This window comes from Coenobita brevimanus, chromosome 90 (assembly GCF_032717465.1).
Source record: "Coenobita brevimanus isolate Jiangsu-jjx chromosome 90, ASM3271746v2, whole genome shotgun sequence".
Classification (NCBI taxonomy): domain Eukaryota; kingdom Metazoa; phylum Arthropoda; class Malacostraca; order Decapoda; family Coenobitidae; genus Coenobita; species Coenobita brevimanus.
Window position 1 is genome coordinate 24,795,931 of NC_137043.1, and position 15,978 is coordinate 24,811,908.

The window sequence follows — 15,978 nt, forward strand, 5'->3', positions numbered from 1 at the left end:
AAGGGGGTTAAAATAGATGTATACCTATGGACTGCACAAGAGTATTAATATTAAGGTACATAATCACTGTGAGAGTAAAGTTTGAGGAACATCCTCTCTTTTCTTGGCCCCTGCAAAAGTGAAAAAACAGCTCATGTTAACATTTCCCTCGCAATGTGAGCCCATAAGCAGTAACTTCCAAAATCCCTGTAATGCGATCTTTGAAGCCCAACAAACTTTTCAGAATACTATGTAAGAGCGTCAAATGGACGTGCCAACCAGACATCCAAACAGTGCCAGGGCCGGATCCAGCACTTTGGAAAGGTAAGGAGGGGGGGGGGGATTCCTAGCTGAATTACGACGTGTGAATTCATGCTGACACATTACCATATTCTCAATATTTATTACCTTATCCGTATTCTCATTGATGGTAACGTTGATGTAAGATATTTATTTGATATATTTTGGTAAATAACATTGTTAATTTATTATAAATGATCATCGGCCTGTCAAATAATGGGGGGTACGTTCCTCACGTCCCCCACCAAATCCGTGCCTGAGTACATTGCATTCATCACGACGAAAACCCAGAGGTAGACATGCCAGTTTTTAGGAAGTTTGAGCTACTGTACATAAACTAGCAAATGACTAACAAAAATTTCCTTTGCTGTTGGTTATTAGTTAATACCCTTACTAGCTTCACATCTGCTGTGAAGCCGCAGCAGTTATAGACACCTATCTCAGTTGATCTGCTCAGGATTTAGAAGCAGATGATTAACAGATTAGTAGAAATGAATGGGAAACTGAACTCACCAGAGAAGAAAAAGAAAGAAGAAAAAACACAAAGTAGAGGCAGCCTGCACTTACCAACGAGATCTTTGACCACTTCGTCCAGCTCTTCCCCCGGCGGCAGGTTAACCACTGATGATTTAAGGTGGTGGAACATCTCGTCACGCGACACCAACCCGTCACCGTTGTGGTCGTACACGCTGAAGCAGTCTGGTAGGTCACGTCAGCATGAACACCAGGGGTAGAAGTTCTTGAATATACAGGTTGGTCCATAGCCAGCGCTCCCCTAGAAACTCACCTGGGGGCATCTTATGTGTTGTGGGGACGGCTTGGTCTGCTGGTGTGGGTCTAGGTGTGGCAGTGGTGATAAGGAATGAATAAATGATGCAGGACCGATGTTAATAATTCTGAGTGAGCCGTCTCCACAATACATGAGAAATCTCCCGGCAGAGTAGAAGAGGAGCGTTATATACTGTTTATTCCACTTTTGATTTCTTGTCGTAACTGAGTTGTTTTCTCAGGAGAGACAAGGAGAGTAAACTGCAGAGTCTTCCTGTCCGTTGTTTTACTTATAAAAAAAAACAAATCTTAGTTACCAGAGGAAAATGATAGTAGGTTATATTAATTTTCTGCAGGAGCAACAAGGAAAGGGGAGAGTGGAGAATTATCCCGTATCTCAAGCCCTTCCTAGAAAAAACAAATCTGTCATATTTATAAAGCTATCTAACCAGCATACAGGATGAACAAGCCTCCATGTCAGCTAATCATCAGCCCAGGTCGATTTGTTTTTCATGTATTTTATTTTTTACGTTAATATTTACTCTGATTTGATTGTGAAATAAATAACCTAGGCTTATGTGAGGTTATCAGCGTAGTTCGTAGCAGGGAAAGGAGAGAGTGAAGGTGATAGAGAAGGGGTGGAAGAGTGAGGGGAGAAGGGAGTGGGAGGAAAGAGAGGGAGTGGGAAGGAAGAGAGTGGAAGAGAAGAGAGAGAGAGAGAGAGAGAGAGAGAGAAGAGAGACAGTGGGAGAGAAGACAGAGAGAGAGAGTGGGAGGGAAGAAACACAGCTGGAGGGAAGGATGGGAGTGGGAGGGAAGAGGGAAAATGGGAGGGGAGAAAAGGGTTGGGAGGGAAGATAGGGAGCGGTAAAGAACCTATATAGGATCACTTGGGAGTGGGAGTGTCTCTTCAATACGACGACTTCTTTTAAATTTTATTCGAGTCCTCTCAAGACTTTTTTTTTTTTTTTTTTTTTTTTTAAGCTCAGGAGACTTTTCCAACTGGAGGGGTGAGACAGTCCTCATGAACTCCTCCGCTACTATAGGCCTTTTCTGTTATATAAAATCGTCTGGTGGTATTCTAATTAAAGCGAAAAGCATGTAATGGACTGAAGATAAGTCATTAAGGGGTCATGTCTCTTGGTAATCATGAAAAATTTTGAACACAAAGCGCATGTTTACCTGAATACACAGTTAAAGTTAGCAAATAAAGTAAGCAATGTTTTTGATTTTTGAAAGATTGACATCTAGCTGGGATTCCTTTCAGTTTATGTAAATAGTTTGATATCATCCTAAATATGCCGAGTAATTTAAGTTGATGCAGGTCTGTTTCAACCACTTTCAGGTTAATCTGGAGAGTGGCAAAGACTGTGTCAAAAGTCAGCCCAGTCAGTGTGCAGGTCTTCTAGATATGATAATTGTGGTCTTTTAGGTTCTTATCGGTCTCGTGACGTCCTTCAGATCGAGTTAGATTAATGCAGATCGCTTGAGGACCTGCCTTTGCGGACCTATGCTATGGATTTACGAGATATGTCTATTCTGGGTGGGAGGGAGGGAGGGGGAAACTGTGGGTGGCATGGGTCAGGGCGATGGTCTGTGGTGCGATACAACATGGGAAGTACATAATAGCCTGTGAATGTGGACGTTGTAAATGACTGAAGTTTATAGTAGGACTCGCCTAAATTTGCGGCTGTGGTGTGGCCCGCACCTGTGTACAATGGTGCCACGTTTCCCCAACTTGCGATGTGAAACGGTAGCTATTTATGTACAAGGCATCACACATACGATAAATTTCGATGAATAAAACTTACACTTGTGTATTTTGATGGATGAATCAACAGTAATCTTATTATGCATAAAATATTTATACAGTAACACAGAAACATGGCATTCATATTGTACAGTGTTGCTAAAAGAAATTGTAGTCACTTTTAATGTTTTTTAGCGTAGTTTTAGGGTGGGTAATAATATCACAGTTATAGATATAAGATAATGAGCCTCAAAAAAGAAGAAATATGCCAATATCCAAAGTAAAAGAAATAATTCATATAATTCTTGTGAGTGGCAACACTGACAACCCAGTCTGGCCTAAGGTAAAGTAAGTACCTCCATAGACCCAAGCATAGCTTGTACAGGTGTTGCTAGGGAAAAATGCTCACATTTACTAAATATAACAAAACCAATTTAACAAATGAAAGCACAATTATAAATAACTTATAAAAGAATCAAAAGTACTCAGGGTGGCTCACATCTCCCGCCAGGAGAGAGAGAGAGAGAGAGAGAGAGAGAGTGAGAAAGAGAGAGACAGACAGAGAGAGAGAGAGAGAGAGAGAGAGAGAGATAACGTGGCAACACTGTACACAGATGTGGGACACACCACAGACGCATAGTTAGGCGAGTCCTACTATAGTTGATCATCTTCATACCTGCCCGCATTTATAGGACAGTAATGGGTAGGTGGTGGAGGGGGAGCCTGGTTAGTGGTGGGTGATGAGACGCACCGGGGTAAGTACAACCTTTGAATGTGTGTGGTTTAGGTGGGGTGGTAAAGTGTAAGTTAAGAGAGAGAGAGAGAGAGAGAGAGAGAGAGAGAGAGAGAGAGAGAGAGAGAGAGAGAGAGAGAGAGAGATGGCGAATTTACAGAAAAAATGCGGGATGGGCTTAGTTGGTGATTAGTGCGGCAAGGCGGGAGAAGTACACCCTTGAAGATGGAAGCTGTATGAGGGGCAGTGCTGGCAGTGGGAAGTTATAAGAAGTTCAATGCGGGGGTTAGGGGAAAAAAAAGAAAGAAAGAAAAGGTTTGGGTGGGTGGAGAGGAGTGAGCAGGACAGGCTGTGATGGTGTTGGTGGTAGGGCAAGGTAGGGCAAATACACCGTGGGATGATGGACTTTATAAGGTGACTGGTATGGTCGTGGCGATGATTTAATTCAACATTTTCTCATTCCAGAAGAGCAAAAGCAACAATGGGAAAGTAAGTACTGTACTTGACGTTCTCTTATCACGACACTAAAAATAAGATATGTTAACCCTTAATAGGCGAAAGCCTTAACTGGGGAAAATTGTCTAACTTTTGGTGCAGTGAAGTTGCTGATATTTCTCAAATCAGGACAACTCTAGCAGTCTAGCTATTTCAGCTAAAACCTAACATACGTTAACATTATCACCATTAACTCTTTTATGAAGGTCAGGATATTAAGTATTTTATTCCAGTTAACGTCAGATGCACAGACTTGCTGAAAATTATTATAGGAACCTGAATGAAAAAGGGCCAATAGGTGTTTTCCAACTAGTCTTTTACCCACAAAGTGTAAAATTAATTTTGAATTATCAGATCACTAATGTTTTCGTAAATATTGTATATAGTTTGCCTACTGATGATGGACCCTAAACTAGAACCAAGATACTCGGTAACAAAACAGCATGTCTACGACACGGGCCATATCCAAGGATACATAAATTTCATAAGTTAGATATTTACACTTATTTTAGTTTGAGTCTGATGAGGGCGATAAACAATTCTTAATTAGATATGTATCGTAGATATTCCAAAGGATTGTGGAAAATGGAGTTGCAAAATTTTGATACTGATTGAAAGAGCAACCAGACGACATAGCACATGACGCTCGGTGATTCGTGGTGTTGGTAGTGCTTGCTGTTTATCGAACTCGGTGGCCGATACCTGTGTGTATGTGTAGTTCTTAATTCTTCATGTACTTATTAGAGTACTCAGTGATTGTGCATATGACATGCTGGCGATGAAAGGACGAACAGTTACGAGAAACGACGGTAGGTGCTGCAGTCAACCACCCTAGTCTGTCTGGTTTCATTGTTGACGTTTTGTGCACATGGTGAACTAAATGGATTGAGGGTCAGATTGATCGCTGTTTTACACCGCAGGGGTTAATGACATTTGCGGTAAGTAGTACTGATACTGTTATGTTTCTCTAGGAATGATGATATTGAATGGTGGTAATGGGTAATTTACTGGTATCGCTTAAAAACCGAGCACCATTGATGGGCTGGAAGGTAGTGGAAAATTATCAATACTTTATTATGAAATGATAATAGCCACACAGAATATACTTTTTTTTTCATTATTTCGTCAAACTGCGGGTGGGGGGTTACTTTGCGACTTTTATTCCGTAAATGTGTGCCGGTAAGAAATTCACCTTCTATATACAGTATATTTCAGAGGGGTCTGTTTTCCATTTTTTGGTTAGGTGAAGGTTAGTTTTAGGCACAAGTTAGGTTAGATTGTGGGTACCGTAAGTTATGGTAGATTACAATTGATTGTATCAGGTTAGTTATGGTTAGGTTCAGTTTTGATTAGCTTAGGTTCAAGTAATGTTTGGCTTCATAATGTTAGGTTCAGGTAAGGTTAGGTATATATAGTCAGGTTTTGTTTGATAAGATTAAGTCCAGGTTAGCTTCAGGTACCGTAAATTTGGTTATATTTAAAGCTAGGCATGATTAACTTCAAATGAGGTTAGGATACTTTTGACCGCTTTTTGGCATGATTTGAACCTTTTTTATTTTTCATATTATCATCAGTTACTGAGTGACAAGCCAAATGGTTTCCTGTATACCAGGAAACCATTTACTACGCTGGGTGGTAACCATATAACCAAATTTTGGCGCCTGGTGGTTTAGTGGGTAATTATTGTGCTCCAGTCGGATTGAACCGGTGAAGGTTTATATCCAAGGGGTGATTGGGGTTTATTGCTCATGTACTGCCACTCAGGGATGAGTGAGACTGGTCACTCTCATCTTAAATGTCAGGACCAACTGCCTAGCCCCGGGCTTTTACGCTCCTCATGGGGCAACATAGGATTGGATGATGGATGGATAGCTTTCTTAAATTGCATTTGCGGAAAACTGACAAATGCTCACAATGCTATGGTAACAAGAAAAAAAAAAAAGAAATATATAAAATGTTCACAGCAGAGTATTTTTGGTCCTATCCGTGGCAATTTTTGGCCCAGCCTTGACATCTTTTGGCTCTCGTCTTGTGATACCCCCGCCCAAACCTTGGCATTCTACTGCCCAGACTTTGGTGTCTTACAGACCAAACAATGGCATTTACAGGCCTAGTCTTGGCGCCTTACAGTCCTAGCCAGTAGCCACGACATCCTACATCCCAAACCATGGTACCCTGTGGCCCTTGGCTCTTAGCCATTGCACGCCTCAGTCTTTGGCATGGTACCATCCTTGCCATGGCATCTTACAACCTTACTCTAGGGATCCTGTAGCCTTAAGCTTGCCTTGTTACAGACCTTGGCATCCTACGGTCGTATCCTTTTGACTGATGCATGGTATTCTTCGGTCCTGACCTTTGTATCCTTCAAAAGAGTATTTAAGGTTGTTACATAACAAAATCTAATGGGACCTAATACAGTCATGGAAGCCGCATCCTTTTAGTTCTAACCTTGGCATCCTTCGCATTTAACCCTAGCATCCTGGTTCCAACCTTGGTATCCTTCGATCCTTACTTTGGCAGAGATTGTAGTCCAATTCTGACTTATTTCTCGTCCTTTACATAGCATTATTTCGTGACCAGCACCATAGTCTAATCTGTGGTTAGCTACTGTTCAGCATTCAGTGTAGAGAGATGGCAGTTTTGCGCCTGTGAGAAGAAAACGGACTATATGTTTCTTTAGTTGGAATGGTCGAAGCTTCACTGTTACAATGATTGTCTACCCTACCCTGGTGGGAGGGTTGTGAGCATTTTTTTTTTTTTATTTTTTTTTTTTTACTGTGAACGTTTATCGTCAGAGCATTAGGTTTGTGAGCAAATCCCCCCCCCCCACACACACACACATAAGGCGTTTTTTGTAGCACCTCGAAAGTCAAAGGGGTTTGAGATTCCGCTGTTGGAAAGTCAAACTCCTCACCGAGGAGTTTGCCTCTGCAGTGGTGCATACCCAAACTACCAATCAGCGTGTTGTGTAGCGGAGTGTAGCCAGTTAGGGAGTTTAGCATGGTGTTTAATTCGCAATACCAGAAGACAACTATTCATTTTTTATATTATAATGCATAACAAATAATCATGTTAATGACTATATGACAATAAGGAATTCTAACAATGTACTTCATTACGAAAACCAATCAATTTAAATATTCCGTCTCGCACCAGCTCGCACCTCCAGCCCCAAAATGGCCGAAGCGTCCAATGAATTGACTGTGGTTTTGGCTTCGTTCCAACGAAAGTACAAAATTACAAAAATCTTACGTAACGTCTCAGTCAGTTATAAGTATTTTCATGTTATGTGTTTTTTGAAGGATATAGATGCATTTTCAAACCGTGAAATGTGCTTGGATCCCAAAATTTTCCAGTTTATCATACGTCTTACCGCAGGAACTGCAGCCATTGAAACAAGTTTACAAATCCACCGCGAGGTTGGGCTTACTTGAAAAGAGTAGGAGAGTAAATTATTTCTACTGGCCTTAATTTCTGCTTCGGAATGGAACGGAAATTGTAAGTAATGCTCCTGCGTTTATCTTAGGAGCATAAAATGTCATTATGAAAAAGTTGTCATCTCATTTCCTTGCAGACTGGCTATGTACGACAGTTCTTCCATGGCTCACGGTGCTCGTTCGTCTGGCTGTGCTATTGCTTGGCGTTCTGTAAACTCCAACAGCGGAAACCCAAACCCTTTTGACTTTCCGAGGTGCTACAAAAAACGCCTATAGTTATCATCAGTTCACGATCCACCACAACCACCACCTCATCCTCCCCCGCCCCCCCTCATCACATAAGCACGGCTATCACCACAAGCCACAACAACCATCACCTCAGTCCTCACACAGCCACTCACAACCTCCACCACAACCACTCATTCACACCCACCGCCTCAACTCTCATTACAGTCCCCTTCACTGCCTTTCCCCCAAACAACCTGCAGTCCCTCCAGCCCTTCCCCAGCAGCTTACAATCAATCTTCTCGTCGAGTGAGCCGTGAAGGAAGACCGACATCCCGACGACAAACTCCTCCGGCCCGATGCTGCCGTCTTGGTCCATGTCAAACACTCGGTACATCGCTTCCATCAGTACCTCGTCTGTCATACCGAACGTACCATGCATTATGTCCCGGAACCTGTGAGGGGAGAAAGACAGACAGACAGATAGATAAATGACGTTTCCTCTCATTTCTGTAGTATTTACGGTAATCTGAATTTGTTCTCTGAAACTATATATACTGTATGTCACTGACTGGATCAGAAGATAAAAGTGGTGGCTTTGTGGTATAACAGGAATTCAATCTCAGAACATGTTGGACCAGGATCAGTCTGGCGTATCCTCAGTAAGGGACTGACACTTTTCCCATACCGTATATCATCTCTTGAAACATAACATGACATGAGGAAGACAGTTGGCATGGACAATTGGCTCAGTCACAGAATGGAATGCTACCCAAACTGGATTAACTTGAACCTAATCTGTGTCAGTGTCGAAACCTATTTCGTTGAAGACAAAGAAAAAATCATAAGCATTAAAGGTAATGTTTCTGCTCGCAGTCGTAAGGTTTCTGATGTGCTGTTAATAAGGTTTGAAAACCGGTTTGATGCCCAGCTCCTGGGATGGCCAGCGGTGGGTCTTCTTGGGACTGTCCACTACAGAACCCTGCACAACATCGGTTTAGCGTAGCTCTTGGTTATTGATGCTGACCTGCCGCTGTTATCATTCTTCTGATTGTGAGCTGTACCCTTGTCCTTAGAATGTTTCACAACACGTTGTATATATATCAGAATCTGTTGGTCCAGCACGTGTTCTTAGACTGAATTCCCGGTACAACTTTCGGCGGGTCACTGCATATGATGTCGTCTCCTACCACCACTTCCATCATCTGCTCCATCATCAGTGACACAGTTGAGCTAGGGAACTAAATTTTAAGAAAACTAATACCAATATATCAATTCTAAAACTTGAAAAAGATATTAATATTGATTAGAAAATAATATACCGTACTGGAGAAATGACAGGACATCATTTATATAAATATTTCTTAGAAACATCCGGTAGATAAACAACCGGTTGTAGACGGAGATAGTAATAGATATGGACAAAGTGGTGAAGATTGATTTTACATATGGTGGAGACAGGCAGACAGACACAGAAGACGACTTAGGAGTAATGTCTGTCGACAGCATGAATTATCATGGCACACCATAAATTTATGTTAGGTCTTAACCTTCCCCAAGGACACGACCTACATGCAGTAGTCGATGCTATAATCAGGTCCCTACTGTACTGCTAGGACACACACACACACACACACACACACACACACACACACACACACACACACACACACACACACACACACACACACACACACACACACACACAAGGAGAGAGGAACTTATTAACTTAACCTATCTTCACACGTCCCCTAACAAGTGTTTATGTGCCGTATTGAGTGGGTCACTGTAGTTCGGTTCTCTGGCTGCTTCTGTTCTTTATTCATCCTTTAAATTTACTTGTGAAAATAAACGTTCGAATATCCAGTGTTCAAACTACCATTAACGCTTCACGGTTTCAGAATATAGGTGTGTAAGGGAATTAGAGGTAAACATGAACGTACAGTAGGCCTATGTGCCTAAGGATGATCATAAAATTCACCAAGTAGATAAAACCAAACATAGGTGAAAAGAGGAGAGTGAGATTAACATAAAAACAGTGCACCAGTTGCACGGACTGTAAATAATGTTATAGCCGGACATTGGAATAAGTAGACTATGTAAAGTTGTAAATGATTTGTAGATGTGAATATAGTTTGCCATAATAATAATAATAATTATAATAATAATATTATTATTATTTTTAATTAGAATAGTTATGATTCTGTTATTGTCATCATCATCATCATCATCATCATTATCGTCTTCATCATCCGGACCTCCTTTCCCACCGTAGGGTGGGGTGAGGAGTAGCAGCGTCCTGCCAAAGTTTGCCCAGTTCAATGGGCCACGCTTCCATTCACTCATCCTTCAAGCCCACGGAATACTGGCTCCATCTGATAGGCCAAAAAATTTCACCATATTCTGTAGCTTCACATATACTTATCCGATAGAGCCAATCCGAACGCTGTCACGTTAAAAAAGGGTGACAAATCCCTAGTCATACGCTTCTCCGCACAAAATTCATCCAGCCAGCTTGATCTCTTGTCAGACCCTTAGCCTCACCAACTTCCATACCTCTGTTCCTCACACACTCATCCATCATATCCTTGCACCTTCTTCTTGGCATACCTCGCCTCCCATACCCCTCTTCCTCACACACTCATCCACCATATCCTTGCACCTTCTTCTTGGCATACCTCGCCTCCTTCCCCCTTCAAATTCGTTCAGATATACATTTTTCACCACTCTGTTGTCATCCATATTTTCCACATGGCCATACCATCTCAGTACCCTCTCTTCGATTCTGGTGTCCACAGACTTCCTCACTTAGCATTTTTCACGAATCACATTATTCCATATCCTGTCCACTCTCTGTACTCCACTACTCCACATACATTCCTCGGCAGTCCCATCTCCACTGTTCTTACTCTTGACTTTTCATTTTCATGCCACACCATAGTCTTACATCCGTATGTTAAAGTTGGCACTAACACTCCTTCATGTAAGCCTCGCGCAGCTGCAACACTCAAGCCTCCTGTTTCTTATCAAGGTCTTCATAGCATCAGCTACTTTCCTTCCTTGTGCCACTCTATTTTGCACTTCTTTTGCACATTTTCCTCTCTTTCCTATCACTGTACGCAGGTATTTGAACTCTCACCAGTTCTAATCTCTCTATTCACTGTACCATCACAGTGGGAGTCACTTTCTCGATAACCATCACTTTAGTCTTTTCTGCATTTACTCTCAAGGCACGACGCTTACAAATGTCTACAAAACTCTGCACTAGTCTACCAAGCTCTTGTCCGGTATTTGCAAGTAGCACTTTATCATCAGCGTACGAGTACATCAAGTTTGAGATATTCCATCCATCACCATTTATTGCCAACGCCATCCCCCTCTCCACTACTCGTGTCTTTACTTCTCTCATCACCCCATCCATATATATATATATATATATATATATATATATATATATATATATATATATATATATATATATATATATATATATATATATATATATATATATATATATATTGAACAACCATGGGGACATCACACAGCCTTGTCGCACGCCCACATTGGTCGTAAACCATTCACTTAGATGCCCATTTACCCTTACACATCCTTCACTACTACCATCATAAAAACCCTTAACGGCACCTAGCAGCTTACCATCTACTCCGTACATGCGCAGAACCTTCTACAATCCTTCTCAGTTTGCTTTGTCGTATGCTTTTTCCAGATCTATAACAGCCATAAACACCTAACAATCTTTCTCACAAGCCTTCTCCACTATCCGTCTCACTGCAGATATTTGATTCACACATCCTCTCCCACTCCGAAAGCCACCCTTTTCGTCACTCACTAGGACTTCTGACATCTCTCTTACTTTCTCAATAATATTATTAATATTAATGTACTATTATTATTGTCAGGCCTATTATTATTATTATTATTATTATTATTATTATTATAAAATAGACTATATATATGTGGGAAAACGGGTCATGATGATGCTGATAATGATAACGGTGATTACCGGTACCATCACCACCACCACCACCACCATTACAACAACAACAACAACAATAGCCACTACTACTACTACTACTACTGCTGCTGCTGCTGGTACTACTACTGCTACTACTACTACTGTTATGATGATGATGATGATGATGACAAAAACTAACCTGTTACCATCCATGCGAGAGGATGCACCAGTGGGGTCATGTAAGGTCAGAAGGGCGTCCACTTCCTCGCAGGTGACTGCCGGAAAGAACAACCAGTCAATTTATCACACACACACACACACACACACACACACACTTATACTCAATTTTACTGCTGTGTGAACGGGGGAGTGAGGTGGGGTGAGGGTGGGGGTGAGATGGTTTGGTGCATCGGTTGCTTAATGGTGACTGTGTGAGGTATTGTGAGGTAGTAGTGATTGAGGTACTGGATGGTTAGTGGTTAGTGTGAAGTATTGGGAGGTTAATGGTGACGATGTAGGGTATTGGTAGGTTAGTGGTGGTCGTATGGGGATATTGGGAGGGTTGTGTAGTTTTTCTCCCACACACATTATTGGCAAGGAGTGTGGGGGTGGGTGACGTCATTGAATAGCCGACCCACTTTATAGAAAACATAGTCACACCCATTGTTATCGCAAGCTGAAGTCCGCTGCCGAAAGTTTGTCCTGCGTCTCATATCTTACACTCCTCCTCTTACGTCACCCAGAGTCCTTCCTTCTCTTAATCTTTCGTCGTGTGCTTCATATTTCAAACACAGCAGTATTTCATCATAACTGTTTCCATTACCATAGTCGGCAGGGTTGTATCGTCGAACTTTTGGCCGTAGTACAGTACATTGTGTAGGATAATGACAGTAGTTATGAGTGTACATCATAGTACCTCTAAGGTAGCTAAATGGTAAGAAACAGTTTAATAATGCTTTTTTTTTTTTTTATGCGAGGAAGAAGGAACCAAAGGCCATGAGCCCGCAGTAACAGTTCCCTCCAAGAGAAAAACAAAATACAATAGAGAGCCAAATTCAAGATCCGATCATTTTGAGATGCCTGGACACACTGCGTTTGAAAGACGAGATCATAGGCAGCAGGAAATACAGACAGAGGGAGACAGTTCCAGAGCTGACCTGTTGTATAAATGAAAGACTGGGAGTAACGGTTAACTCTTGCATTAGAGAGTTGGACAGAAAAGGGATGAGAGTTTGCTGCCAGACGGGTGCTACGCGCCCGTCGTAGAGGTGGAGGAATGCAAGCAGACAGTTCAGAGGAGCAGTGACCATTAAAGTAGCGATAGAAAAGAGATAAAGATGCAACAGTGCGGCGAAGAGACAGAGGTTGAAGGGAGTCAGTAAGAGGAGGAGAGTTAATGAGACGAAAAGCCTTTGACTCCACCCTATTGAGAAGAGCTGTATGTGGGGAGCCTCCCCACACATGAGAGTTGTACTCCACACAAGGGCGGATAAAACCCCTGTATAGAGTCAACAATTGGCTTTGGCATCTAATTTACAGTTACAATAATCCGGTGTGTGTGTGTGTGTGTGTGTGTGTGTGTGTGTGTGTGTGTGTGTGTGTGTGTGTGTGTGTGTCAGTCATAGCTGGAAAAATGATTTTGATGTTTTGATAGGATGGGCATCTAAGTGAATAGTTCACGATCGGTGTGGGCGTGCGAAAAGGTTGTGTAATGTCCCCGTGGTTGTTCAGTATATATATGAATGGGATTATGAGAAGTAAAAACACGAGTAATGGAGAGAGGGATGGCATTGGTAATAAATAGTGATGGATGGAATATCACAAATTTGTTGTATGGTGATGATGCAGTGCTACTTGCAAATACCGGCCAAGAGCTTGGCGAACTAGTGCAGAGTTTTGCTGATGTCTGTGAGCGTCGTGCCTTGAGAATAAATGTAGAAGAGGCTAAAGTCATGGTTATTGAGAGAGAGGGTGACTCCCAGTGCGATGTTGCAGTGAATGGAGAGTGACTGGAATTGGTGAGAGAGGTGAAATACCTGTGTACAATGATAGAAAAGAGAGGAAAATGTGCAAAAGAAGTGGGAAGTAGAGTGACACAAGGAAGGAAAGTAGCTGGTGCAATGAAGGCCTTGATAAGAAACAGAGGCTTGAGTGTTGCAGCTGCACGAGGCTTACATGAAGGAGTGTTAATGCCAGCTTTAACATATGGATGTGAGACTATGGTGTACGTGAAAATGAAAAGTCAAGCGTGAGAGCAATGGGTATGGGACTGCTGAGGAATGTATGGGGAGTACGGAGGGTGGATAAGATACGAAATACTGTGATTCATGAAAGATGCGGAGTAAGGAAGTCTGTGGACACCAGCATCGAAGAGAGTGTACTGAGATGGTATGGTCATGTGGAGAGAATGGATAACAATAGAGTGGTGAAAAAGGTAGATCTGAGCGAATTTGAAGGAGGGAGGAGGCAAGGTAGGCCAAGGTGAAGGTGGAGAGATATGGTGGATGAGTGTGTGAGGAAGAGAGGTTTGGAAGTCCGTGAGGCTAGGGAACTGACAACAGATCGAGCTAGCTGGATGAATATTGTGAGGAGAAGTGCATGATCAAGGTTTTGGCACCCCATTTAAACGTGACAACCTCCGGATTGACTCAATCGGATATGTTTATGTGAAGCTACAGAACGTGGTGAATGTTTTTGGCGTAACCGATAGAGCCAGGATTCCGGGGGCTTGCATGATGAGTGAATGGAAGCGTGGCCTATTGGATTGGGCAGATTTGGGCTGTCTGGACATTGCTACTTCTTACCCTACCCTAGGATGAGAAAGGAGGTCCGGATGATGATGATGATGATGATGGTGATGATGATAATAGGATGGCTGGAATTAGGTCCCAGATGGGCCAGATTTAGTTTGATGTCGATTGAAATTTTCAGAAGGGGTATTTTGAACCTCGTAATTGTCCCCTTTTATGATGCAATACGTGTACGTGGAAGAGGCGGCGGGGCATTTCTGTGGAGTTCCATGTGTCTTTGGAGAGAGAGAGAGAGAATTATAAATCTGCAGTCAAGTGTCTGTTACTTCATTCATGCTCCGAAATGGCGATTTTATTCAGCAGAAAATGGTTGTTGTTGGTGTTGTGGTGGTGGTGGTACTGTACTGATGGTGGTGGTAGCTGTTACTCTGGCGGTGGTCGATGTGATGATGATGGTGGTGGTGGTGATGGTAGCTGTGATGGTGGTGGTGGTAGTGGTGGTGGTAGGAGCTGTAATGGTGGTGGTGGTGGTGGTGGTGGTACTGTAATGATGGTGGTGGTAGCTGTTATTCTGGCGGTGGGCGATGTGATGATGATGGTGGTGGTGGTGATGGTAGCTGTGATGGTGGTGGTGGTAGGAGCTGTGATGGTGGTGGTGGTGGAGGCTGTGATGTTGATAGTGGTGGTGGAAGTGGTACCGTAGCTGTCATGAAGATGATGATAGTGGTGGTGTTAATGATAGCTTTTGTGGTGAATGTGGTATGTGTGATGATATGGTGGTGATGGTAGCTGTTCAAAAACGGCTCTCATTTGGGCAAATGCTTTTGCGGCCCTAGATAGGGCTGCAAAACACTTGCTCCAAAGCAAAGCCTGGTTCAGAGACGGCTGTAATTTGGACAAGTGCTTAGCGGCCCGATAGGGTCGCAAAGCTCTTGTACTTTCTGTAGCTACAAAGGCTGATAGTTCAAGCTGCGGTATCATGAATTTTTTGGAACACCTGTACATAATATTGTTAGGTTTAATTAGACGGTACACAGAACCGAATATTACTTGTTTATTTACTGTTCAGCATGATGACCTTTTTTCCCTGCTACCAGACGATATTATTCAGATGAGAAGGCCCCCTTTTGGTGAGGCAGGTAGTGAAGGCTAAATCTAAAATACATTAATCCGCATACAACAAGAACTTTATACAAAAGTCGCCCTCGTAGTTCAAGGGTTATACTTACAGTGTGTGTTCTTGGCTATTTTCTCGGCGAGTTTAGAGTAGCCTTTGTACGTCGTGTTCTTCGACATGGTGGTTTGTTTACATCCAATCAGCTGGTGGTTCCCAGGGCGATGGTGTTGACGTCGGTTGCCATGGTAACGTCAGGCTGGGAAATGGTGTTTTTCTGGACTTTTCTTGATGTATAGGATTTGTGTTTATATTTTCTTCACACACACACACACACACACACACACACACACACACACAAATTACTCCCCAATAAACAAACCAAAGTCGGGAATATCATGTTAGGATATCATAGTGGGTTAGTATGTTTAATGACGATTTTTAATGGTGA

General features: G+C 42.4%; 1 protein-coding gene across 1 annotated transcript in view; it reads right to left on the reverse strand.

The window, feature by feature from the left end:
• LOC145411585 (calaxin-like) overlaps nt 1-15,709 on the reverse strand; it is a 17,939-nt gene extending 2,230 nt beyond the window's left edge. The window contains exons 1-4 of the mRNA XM_080281596.1: nt 15,643-15,709; nt 11,863-11,938; nt 7,979-8,142; nt 847-978 (exon numbers count right to left, since the gene is read on the reverse strand). Of these exons, the coding sequence (XP_080137722.1) occupies nt 847-978; nt 7,979-8,142; nt 11,863-11,938; nt 15,643-15,709 (439 nt within the window). The remainder of the gene's footprint in view (nt 1-846; nt 979-7,978; nt 8,143-11,862; nt 11,939-15,642) is intronic.
• Nucleotides 15,710-15,978: the final 269 nt, after the last annotated feature.